This window comes from Vigna angularis, chromosome 4 (genome assembly GCF_016808095.1).
Source record: "Vigna angularis cultivar LongXiaoDou No.4 chromosome 4, ASM1680809v1, whole genome shotgun sequence".
Lineage (NCBI taxonomy): Eukaryota > Viridiplantae > Streptophyta > Magnoliopsida > Fabales > Fabaceae > Vigna > Vigna angularis.
This window is the reverse complement of record NC_068973.1, coordinates 32929231-32941474: the sequence shown is the minus strand read 5'-3', so window position 1 is coordinate 32941474 and position 12244 is coordinate 32929231. Positions and strand designations below refer to the sequence as shown.

General features: G+C 33.8%; 1 protein-coding gene across 8 annotated transcripts in view; it reads right to left on the bottom strand.

Moving 5' to 3' along the window:
* Nucleotides 1-9739, bottom strand: part of LOC108330752 (protein SABRE) — a 28301-nt gene extending 18562 nt beyond the window's left edge. Inside the window, exons 1-8 of one of the 8 annotated variants that reach the window (XR_008248248.1) lie at nucleotides 9110-9739; nucleotides 6640-6751; nucleotides 6014-6274; nucleotides 5489-5754; nucleotides 3759-3981; nucleotides 1675-1845; nucleotides 1499-1576; nucleotides 368-619 (exon numbers count right to left, since the gene is read on the bottom strand). Coding sequence is in view for 6 of the 8 variants with exons in the window: in XM_017565281.2 (XP_017420770.2) it covers nucleotides 368-619; nucleotides 1499-1576; nucleotides 1675-1845; nucleotides 3759-3981; nucleotides 5489-5754; nucleotides 6014-6274; nucleotides 6640-6751; nucleotides 9110-9180 (1434 nt within the window). In the remaining 2 variants the exon portion in view is untranslated. Of the gene's footprint in view, nucleotides 1-367; nucleotides 620-1498; nucleotides 1577-1674; nucleotides 1846-2093; nucleotides 2220-3758; nucleotides 3982-5488; nucleotides 5755-6013; nucleotides 6275-6639; nucleotides 6752-9109 lie in introns of those variants that run through there. The other 7 variants (XR_008248247.1, XM_017565281.2, XM_052875853.1 and 4 more) reach the window with 7 other exon arrangements.
* Between the last annotated feature and the right edge of the window lie 2505 nt (nucleotides 9740-12244).

The following is a 12244-nucleotide window of genomic DNA, read 5'->3' as shown; positions in this document are numbered from 1 at the left end:
ATGCATATGCTGAAAATCAGGATAATATATATTCTTTATCCATTCTAACTATATAGCCATGTGATATGATATCTGATATAGAGTACATATAATATTCTCTATTCATGTATAATTAATAAAATAATCCTACAAAAACACACCATTGTGTGTTCAAACACATGGTTTCAGTTAATGTCTTTGTTTTCTCTTCCATAACAGTATAAATCATATCCTAGACACCATTCAACAAAAACAGTCAAAACAAATGCTTTGACTCTTTACATCTAACAACTACATCTACCCAAAACAGTTTCTGGAAATGCTTCAACATTTTAACACTTAATATTTTTTTAGAATACTCAGAAGTATATATAATCATGCTACTTACATGATAAACCGGAGAACCAGCCATATTGAAAAGCACTATTGTCATCTCAGGAGCTGAGACATTGCATGTCCACATGATTGTCTTGCCATCAGTTGATTGAGGCTTTGCAATAACAGATGCTTCTTCTCGAAGTACCATCCTTTTCTTCTTAGACGAGTGGAGAAACAACCAAGGCTTTAACCTGCTCATTATGATGTTGCACTGAGTACCTCCTAACTTGATATCAGTTTCAGCTCTAACAGGTGATATTGGCTGATGCAGAGGAAGCATCCCCAATAATAATAACAATAAGTTACCGCAGCAAATAAAAAAAGAAATATTCAAACTCCATGAGCAAATAAAAACAAAAAATAAAGAAATATACGGTTAAAAAAAAAGAGATGGGGGTGGTCGGGGGAGAGGGGGAAGGGATTGAGTAGAGCATGTGACAAACAATTAGCACATATAAAGTTACAGTTTAATCTACCCTGAGAAAAACACTTACCTGTTTTCTTGACATATTTGTTTCCATTCGTTTTTTCACTTCTAAACAGGATAGATTTATATATTTATTTTTCAAGTTCTTCTAGAACAATGTTAGGGACAATTGTTTGTAGATTTATGCTCCTACTAATGACACCAGTACTTGACCTAACTATCAATACAAGTACAACACAGTATGTCATTCTGAAATCATAATTCATATATCTCAAGTCTAGTGATACTTGCCTTTCATATAGAAAAAAGAAGTAACAGTTTTCTGTAATGCATATAAGCAAGATTCTAAGAGACCAAGTATATATCAGCAATTTTTTCATCTTATTATCAGACATTTACATCTGGCCACTTATACATAAGCAAATTTTTGTATAACAAAATGCATTTTGTTTGCACAATAATCTCACGCATAAAACCAATTGTTGCATCATGAGAGCTCTTGAAGTAAAAATGACAAGACTTCCCAAGGGCCAATTAGCTTTGCAACACGGGCACACACACATCCACATATATACATGTGTGTGTACATGTGTAAGTTTACAATTTTTTTTCATTCTTCAATTTGAGTATATTTTACCCTGTGGAGCAAAACCAAAAGGAGTACAGTTTCACAAAGATGCAAAAGCTACAGTACATGGACTGCAAACTACTTACCTGTACTGGGATATATACAAAAGAGGCCAAATCCACCTTCAATATCTCCAGGATGGAAGAACCTGCTTCTCTCAGAAGCTTTATAAATAAGCAAAACAAAACTCGTCAGCAAGAAACAAAACAGTGAAAAATAAGAATCATATCACAAGCTCTGCCAAAATCAACAAACTCCATACATGAATTTCACTAAACTCCAGTTGGAAATCAAGGCGTGTACTCTCCCCAATATCCTCTGTGGATCGCAATTTGGTGCTTCTCAATTGGATGCCCATGATGTTGTTTTCAATGAAAAGATTATGTTCACGATGCACAAAATTCACATCCAGCTTTGGAAGACTGAAGCTGACCTATCAATAAAAATTTACTTACACAGTTGACATTAAAACAATTAAAAAAACTTTAAAACCATTTCCATAACTACTTTAATAGATCAAACCAACAAATATAACCAAAATTGATCATCAATTTAAAGATTATAAGGTGTATAAACACTTTCAATTTCGATGGGACCCATATTTCTGAATAAAATGTACTCAAAGGAAGCCAAAATTCACCAAGAACACAAACACTGGAACACATACGCAGAGAGACTTACAAGTGAAGGAACCACATTTTGCCCAAAAGCCAAATTCTAGGGTCCAGCAAGCCATAAACAGTAACAGAATCAAGACTTTGAAGCAACAAGATCATAACTTACGCAGTTTCTCTACCCTTCATATTTCTGAAAAAAAATGAAAGTTGCTTGAAAAACTAGAACTATCCACAACAAGGAAACCCATAACCAAAGCACCACATTAAGAGCATAAAGTTGGGGAAAGCGACACAAAGACACATCATTACACCACACAATCAACTAAAAAGATAAATCGATGATATAATAAATCTTTCTGATTAGGTAGATCAATATTCTCCACGACACAAGTATAGCATACAACATTCAGAATTAGTAAGACACTAACTCATAAGAAATAACTAGGATAGATAGGAAACCATTACACAACAATCATAGTTTGATACGGGTGGGGAAATTCAACTACATTGAACTAAGAAAAATCGATGCACTAAAAGTTCATACAAAATAAAGTTGCCACTAACACATCATTTTAGTTCACAAGAGAAGAAAACATTTAGAGAGGAAAAAGAAAGAAGTACAAAACTTTATCTGTTGTATTGCTCATTATTTATCAAAAAGAGAGCAGATACCAGACCTAAAAGTGCTACACTAGCTTCCAGGCTTGTATGTCAGTGGACCATATTAGAGAAAAACAAAATGTATAGACGTCAGACTGTCTATGCAAAATATTGTAGATGAATATTCTCCCAAAAAAAAATCAAGAATAAGATTGGAAAGCCGATAGGCTAAACCTACAGATTTGATAAAGGCAGCCAATTGTTTTACTATTATCAAATCAGAACTACATTATTTTAATTTATTCTGGCCTCAACTTGTTCTCAAAGAGAATGGAGGTTCTGCAAATATTTTTCAGTGAATAACAAAATATCAAAATACTGTCAAGGGAACATCAACTAAGAGATTGTTTGTTTCTAGGGAACATCAAGAGAAACTGAAAGACAAATTTGAACATATTAAAATTTAGATCTAACTCAACCTTATAAACAGCTTATAAGACAAGGATTGCAATCTTACATACTTTAATTTGGTCATATTTATTGTAGATATGAAATCTCAAATACACATTTCTCATATCAAATAATACATCTTAAGTGTATAGATTTTGTAACTAGTCTGTGGATCATCTGATAAAACTCTTATAGTGAGTGGTCTAAAGAAGACAACAACAATCACTAAGAAGGTCTTTGATACCATATTAAAATTTGGGTTTAGACCTTACTTAACCATACAAAAATCGACTTACATTACATACTTTAATTAGGCCGTAATATTATTGGTAGAATATTATTGGTAGATGTGAGATCTCCAACAATAAAGAAAGAGATGCAAGAAATAGATTCAAGTAATATACACGAAGTGATACATGTCCTAAAGATAGTAATATGCAAACTTTTGATATCCAACCAAAACATATGGTTTCTCTTAGAAAATGAAATGAATGGTAATGAAGAGAATTTGTTAAACCGGTTATTATACCGGTGTACTTCCAGTGTTTTTATATGCTTTTCAGCTTTTAAAATGATTGTTTGTGCTGATTACTTATCCCTTGCTTTTGCCTTCTATTGCTTCCTCAATAATATAAAAGTGATGGTTAGAAACAGACAGGAGGTTGGTTAAATTCACAACCTTTTCAGGAAACATAGAGCTGTACTTGGAGAAAGCAACAAGTGTTTGCATCTTCTTTGATGGCCCTTTTGCACTCACAGAATCAGCATGTGACCCTACTTTGCTGCCAGGCCCAGAAGAAAACTCTGATGAACTCTTTCTCTTCAAAAGCAACTCCTCATTCAAATTCACGTTGACCTCTCCACTAGAAATGTCCATACTCTTAATAACTATACCCACTTCCCTGTGTCCAAAAAGAAAGACAAAACTAACTGTAGAATTTGTATGACGATAGAAACAACATATAAAAATAAAATAAAATAAGGGCAGAATCCAAGTTAATCTTAGAGTACAACAAGAGTACAAGATACAAAACAAGTTCAGTGACACAGCAAACCAAGCGCTAGTTTAAGAGTCCCCTCCACAGAGCAAAACAATACATGAACAGAGATATAAATATATATATATATATATATATATATATATATATATATATATATATATATATATATATTATTAGATATATTATTTTTATTTTATATTTATCTTTTATTTTTACTTAGTTTGTTATTATTTTTTATTTGTATTTTAGGTTTAACCTATATTTTTTCTATTTAAATAGAAGACCCTATATGTATATTTAATACAAGGAAGATTAATTTTATATATAGTTTTCACTATATTCAACATATATGAAGAAAGTTCCATTTGATAAAATCAATATTAGAGAAATTTATACACATGATAAAATCAATATTAGAGAAATTTATACACATGACATGCCACCAAACCTTGGAAACAAACCAAAAAAAAAATTAACAGATGATTTGACATTTTGAAATATGATTTCTACCCTGCTATATTTGTCAAATTAAGGTTGTATGTGACCCGCCTTTTTGTGGGCTTCTGTTCTCCTTAAAAGGAGAAATTGGGCCACAGTTTTTTTCTGGAAATCCCTAAAATGTTAGGCAGCTTAATTTATAGAGAAGAAACGGGGGAAACAGTTTTTTAAAAAAAAAAAGGGTGAGGTAAAAGGACTTTTAGAACAAAGTTACAAAGCTTCTCATTACTATTTGGGGAATGGTTATACAGTGAGCAATCAAATGCGGTTATACAAGACCTACACTAACATCAGCAACTTGTTGCATTTCTTTCTGTAGCTCTCCCCAAGGATGATTCCAACAACAACCCCTTGCCTCACCTCCCTGCCACCCACCCCCACCACCATGTCCTCCCTTCACTCACCTTATGTTTGTTGCATAGGCATCTGGTCATTATTACTAGGATAACACTTTAGTTTCTGAGGGGCTTTCACCTCCTTTTCATAACATGGTTGACTTGCTTTTCAGTTGGTTCTTGGTGCCTAACCTTGCACAATCAGATAGGCATGTTATTTTGGATATCTTCTTGCATTTTCAGAAGCACTAGGTCGGTAGCCTTCCCATGCCCAGCTTCTACTTCATTTTAAAATTCTTGTTTAGAGCTTTAATTTTTAAATATATTTTAAAATAAGGGGCGAAACACTCCCTAAATGTCTAGTTCTGTTATGTTAGGTCATAACTGAGTGTTCTCTACCATTGTATATTAAAAGCTCGCTTATCGGTTGAAAAGACCCATTGTGTTCCAACTGTACAAATTACATGCCAGACAGCTTATAGATCATCTAACAAACACCTACTTCTTACCCAACCACCATTAAGACAAGTGCAACATTAATTTTAAAAAAAAATGAACATAGAGAAAAGATATACCTATCATGATCAAATTCACACGAGACAGAGAACAATTCGCAGTAAAAAGGAGCTGAAGATCTTTCTATAGTAGTAATGGATGCCTGGCCAGAAGAACTACATCCTTCATCACTTAAATTAGATATTAGGTCACAGCTGACCCGTGGCTCACCAATGTGAACAAAAATAGGTACTATATGCAGTCTAACTAATAAATTTGACTTGGATCCACCATCTTTAGATATATCTAGATTCAATTCCTTGATCTCAACCGTAGATTTTGGAGTCTGCAATGTTCAATAGAGATTCCCAGTGAACAAAAAAGTTATAATAAGATTCAAATGGAAACAATAATAGAATCAAGTTTAAATTTAAAAGTAGCCAGTGTGAAACCTATTTCATTTATAAATATAATAATCATTACATTTGATGGTCTATTTTTAAATGTATTATGTTCTTTGCATGCACTCCAAAAGTTATGAAATTAAAAGTCAGCATGTGTTTGATCATACAAGCAGAACAATACAACTTTATGGAGATGAACACCTTCAGAACCAGATCAGTCACACAAACAGACAAATATCTTGCAATATTGCCCACAATAATCCACTTCCCCCTGCCTGAAGCACGAGATTTCCTAGTTTTCTTCTTCCCTGGGGTTTTATCTGGAGGCCTCAAAACAACTTCTAGGTCACATATTAACACTTGTAGCTTGGGATCCCGAGACATGAAACCCACACCAAGTTTAACAAGGGACTGGCGTAAGCTGAGTTTTATTTCACCAACAGAAACAGATTCAACAGCACCCTGTACATATTATAAATCAATAGATTATATCACCATAGACAGGGGTCTGATAACAGAAATAATCATCACAACTCTCAGTGGAATAAATACAGAGTATGGCAATGAACTGAAGAAAATTGATAGCAGATTCAGAAGCTAAGAAAAAACTTGGGGAAAATTGTTGAAGATGAAACTTACTCAAAAGGCGTGGGATGTAACAATTTAACTATTCAATATTTACATCATTTATTACAACAAATTCCAAGCACAAACTACATTTTAGTCTCTCTACTCTCTAGACTGTAGGCTAATATTCCCCGAGTCCCTCAATGCCCTTCAAATTTCCAAAAACGAAACAAGGCGTGTGAGTAAAGGCAAAGACAAACCTTTTTAAACTTCACTACCACGTCCCTTAAACATTTCCATCCGCCAACACGAAATCCAACAGATGCTCCCAAAATCCGGCTTAAAATCCAAGCCACCAGCCCAGAAGTGAATCTGTAATAAAAATGCAAGAACATGATGGTTCAAAGTCTCCAAAGAATTTTTTGCAGAACAAAGAACAAAAGTATTGGAACATAATACTCAATCTTAAAACACAAAAATAGTATATACTTGTCAATTGCACTAGGGATAAAGCAAAAAATTGATGGCAACTTGGCCAAAAAAACATCAATGTTATATAATTTGATCATAAAAGTTTGTGTATTCCTCCATGGCATCTCCACGAGGATCATCACCCCTATTGAGTTGTCTTCCCTCGACAGCAGGATTGTCAACACCACCACACACCAGAAGTGAGAAACATGTAATCAAATGTCAATTGCTCTATATCGTCATTTAATAAGAATATGAGAGCCCACCACCACTCCTATTCAGTTAACTATACATAATTTATCTACACTATTTGTACGACTAACAAAGAGGAACAATAATATTTTAATCAAAACCAATGGCAATAGACACATTTACATTCAAATAAAGCATCATATTTTTTTCTAAAGTTATCAAGAATAAGATGTTTTTTAAAACATAAACTACACAATGAAAGCATAATTAAGACTAAGGATTTTGGTTCTTTAACTTCAATTTTACGTATAGTTGCTTGTTTTTTGTGAATGATACAATTTTGGTCGAGGAATCAAGTAAAGCACTTAACTTTGAAAATAGACTTTCGAAATACACTTAGGAAATAAAGGGTTTGTTCTTGGGAATAAGGCAAAATATACGCAATGTAGTTTAAGCAAGGGACACGAAGAATCTGATGTGGAACTTAAAATGGGGGGAAGATGTTATACCACAGGTTTCTAAGTTAAAAGATATAGGCACAACACTACAAACTGATGAGGGAAATTAATGACAATGTCAAAAATGGGATTATAAGGGGTGGCTAAAATGAAGAAAGCCATGGGAAGTTATGTGTGAAAAATACCTATCAAACTTAACAGCAAGTTTTACCGCTGTGTCATTTGTCTGGTTGTACTCAATGGTAGTGAATACTGGGTTTTGAAGGAACACGAAGAAAAAAAGGTTAAAGTGGCAAAATAAAGATGTCAAAATGGATGTGTGGTCATACAAAAGTAGACATGATAAAAAATTATTGTATACAAGAAATTAGTATGCTGATTGAGGAAGAGATGATAGAAAACCGGTTAAGGTGGTTCAGACATGTACAAAGAAGGCCCCCTGAAAGTACACCAATGAGAAGAGTAAATTAAATGATTTTTAATAAGATGAGGAGAGGGTGATCAAGAAGGACATTGAAGGAATTGATCAGGAGAGATCTCATGGTAAATAATATTACTAAAACTTTGGTCTTCAACAAAAATCGAAGGCTTTGTGTGATCCATCTAGCTACAGAAACAACCTATCCGCTTACAAAGTTATGTTAAAGACATAATTCTCTCCAAACTCCACAAAAGTAGAAACCTTCAGTACTGCAATTCCCCTTTTTCATTAAGTTGTCGAAACTTGCTAAAGCTATTAAGGGTGATTTCACAGCACATTAAAAACACTTTCTCCTAATGTCTGTGCTATATGTTTTTTATAATTCTAAGAGTAGTAGGCAACTATTTTTTAATGCTATTTGTGGTGTTGACCATTCAAATGGGATGCAAAGTCTGTCCAGGAAACCAGCTTCAGAGGTTTCTTAAAGTCGATTCAAAACTACAAGTGCAAATAAAATTTTTACTTTAGAAGGAACTTTGACCTTTGAAGACAAGGCTACATTTAGAACAACAATTTTACTAAATAGGTTCCAAGCAGTGATGTAAATATACAATCAGGTGAGAGATCCAGATCAATTAAAGGATAAGAAGAGTCATTTTTTGATACTCTTAAGATAAACTCATTTAAGGAGTAGATTTTCCATTACTTCCCAATCAACCTAATTTCCAAAAGTAATCGTATTTTAGTCCAACAGCTTGCTCTTCGTTGAACCTAAAGGCAGTAGTAACTTCCTCCCCCTTAGACATAGAAAAAACTAGGTCCCCTACATCTCTCCAAACTATCGGTTACAAGATCACTTAACTCTTTCATAACCATCGAAAAAAAGTGATGCGGCACTAGTACTAGAGAACTTTCCCCCTTTGACTACACACCTAACCCGTTGCGTTGCCTCTTACTACACCAACAGTCTTCAGTAAACACTCCCAACAATAGTTCAACAACACTTTCAACAGGCAAACAGGCCTTCTAAATCATCAGCAACCATTTCAAGTGTCAGACAAGTAGTTTAAAACACGCCTTTCTCTATTCCAACTAATAACATATCAGTAAGCGAACTTTAGAAACTCAAATTGCCGAGTGCACTAAATTTCAGAGAAAAAAAAGTAAAAAAATAACTGAAGAACTTACATGAAGACGAGCCACAATGTAATCGAGAGTAGCAAGAATCCGAAGAGGAAATTGACCGGAGAAGCCGCCATTTAAGAAGGGAAAAACGAGTGGTTGGAGGAAAACTATTCAATTTCAATCGAACTCTCGGAATTCCGCGAGCAGAAACACGTAAGCGGTTCTGTCGCGAGATTCCATCAAAGAAAGACGACAAGAAGCAGAGAGAAAAGAAAGCGACAAGTGAAGAACCCTAGAGAAAGAAAAGGGAGTGACGAAGGGTTTGGTGGTTGAGAGCGTCGTGATCGGAAGCGTTGCTGAGTGATGCTTTATAGTTGATTCCTCAGATCCGATCCGTGAGATGCTCGGTGAGGTGATCCAAGGCGGGTTGGGTTGGGTCTGTGAGAAAGTGGGGGGAGTGATCAGGTGCGACGCGGTGCAGGAGAGGCTTCAACGATTTATAACAGCGAAACTATGACGTGGCTCACTGGTGGTAAAACTAAGGGGTCACTTTTTTTCAACGCTCCGTTGCGTGGTAATGGCGGTTACTCGCTGCGAGGCTACGCTACGCTACGGTTCTTTCTTTGCCCGCGCACTTTCCTCATGATCTCTACTGTAGTTGAGTGCTTCAAGGTATCTTTATGTCCCTTCTCGGACTTCCTACTACTTAGTACTACCATGTCAGTGTTTTACTTTTCTATTAAATTTTTTCCTTCTACTAATAATTATGATTCAATTTTAGGACCAGGGCCACGCTACCACAGTTTTTTAAGTGCTTCGTGCTCTACCACAACAAACAAGTACCAATTCAGACTGCGTTTTTTATTCGATAATAAACTTGCATTACAACTTCTAACTTTGATGACCTGAATTATACTTTTATCAAATTCTATTTTTTATAGTTTTGATTTTCATTTCATTGGGCCACTTACTGAACATGATGCGATGCATCTTACAAAAACAGTAATGCACCAAATAAAAATAATAGATGGATTTTCATTTCATTGGGCACTTACTGAGCACGATGCGATGTGTCTTAATATATTTTTTTTTCTTTTTAGCCTTATTATATGTTTTATGTTTATGTAAAATTTAAATCCTTTGTTGTGTCAGATAAAAGCTGTGTCAAAATTATTTTTAAGAAAACTTATCAAAACAATTGGTTTGTTAAGATATATAAGCTCTCTTTTTTTTCAGTTGATACATTTTAGCAGAGTGTACTGAGTTTTAGTAGACAATATATTATGGTATCTAAGTTTTAAGGTCAATAATATTTGAATAATTTTCATCAATTATTTTGTTATTAAAATAGAAAATAAATTAACGAACGGATATGAGAAATAAACAAATTGAATTAGTGAGGAATGTGAGTGTTTCTAATTTTTTCAGTTGAGATTAAGAGAGATGATAGAGAAAATGTTAGAGTGAGAGAGATGAAAGAGAAAAAGTTGAAAGAAATGAAAGAGAAAAGGTTGAGAGAAATGAAGATTGAGAAGAATAAGAGATAAAATAGAGGTGAATAAAGGTTTGGAAGTTTCTTGTTTTTTTAATTTTAAAAATGAAAATTATTCAAATATCCTTAACCTATATATATTTGTTATGATCGACTATAACAAAAAAAAATTATTATTAAAATAAAATTCTTTTTTTAGCCGCCCAAGATACATCCTTGTTCAATTTACTCTATATTTATTTGATGTTTGGAATTTGAAAATAAATTCTATAAGTTGTTGGGTTATGCTTTAAATCATTTGGACGGATGTATTTCGTTTTCTTAAATATATTTATTTAATAAGTACATTAATTTTATCACATGTTAAATATTTTTTTAAGTTAAATTTTATATTTCTTTTATTTTTATAATTTAACAATAAATAATGTTAATATTTTTTATGTTAAAATTGGAAATGACTTGGTGTTAATCTATATATTTAGAGTTTATATTATTTTTATTTTATCTAGACAAAAGACTCAACAAAATTTCTAATAGGATAGGAGGAGTAGAATAGAAAAAAAAGACTTTGATTTAAAAAAACATACTCCTTATATATCTTTTAAAAAAAATAACATTCTTTTTGTGTAATAAGCCAATTAGAAATCTTATTGATCGTTGTTTACCAGGTAAATGATTAGCCTTTTGACAACGGGTTTTCATATTGACATTTTCTTGCTAATCTATAGATGCTGGAAAAACTTTTTTACTCCCGACCATATTTTCCTCTATTTATATATAAAAATTACGAGTGTTCACAATTAAACATGTTAAAAAAATATCGGATGATAGACAACCTTTATTTAGTGAATCGATGCAAAACTATACCTTGGGAATCCTATTGTCCCAAGTCACCAAGGTCGGCCACAACTTGGACGAACATGTTTGCAATCGGATAGTATAAGTCCTCAAACAAAACACGAATTTATTCGCTTGGTCCCCAACCAACATGCCAAGCATTGACCTTTCATTTATGTGCCACCACCCGTCTATCCTTTCACAGGCCAAACTTATGGCCCAAAGGAAGGGAAAGTTCAATAAAGAACGTTGAATTGCAGCCAAGAAGGAGGTAATAACACTCCTCGAAGACGAATTCATTAAAGAGGTTACTTACACTACATGGCTCGCTAAAGAAGGTCAACGACAAATGGCGTATGTGTGTCGATTACACTGATCTCAACAAACCATCCTAAATGACACATATTCACTACCCAATATTGACCAACTTGTAGATAATGTTGCAGACTATGAGTTAATGAGTTTCCTATATCCATATTTAGGGTATAATAAAGTCTAGATGTACCCACATGACAAAAATAGCCTTTAGGATGGAATAAGCCAACTTATACTACAAGGTTATGCCTTTTGGTTTGAAGAACACTAGGGTAATGTACTGGTACCTAATGGACAAACTGTTTGCCAATCTCATGAGAAAAATAATAAAGGTATATGTGGATGACATGGTTATCAAATTCGTTAATGCAACCAATCATCCAACACACTTGTAGGTCGTCTTTGACAAGGTACACCATCATAACATGAAGCTAAACCTGGAAAAGTATTTATTTGGTGTAGGTGGCAGCATGTTCATAGGCTTCATGATAATCTGGAGAAGGATAACAATCAACCTAAACAAATGTGAAGTCATACTCAACATGAGAAACCCA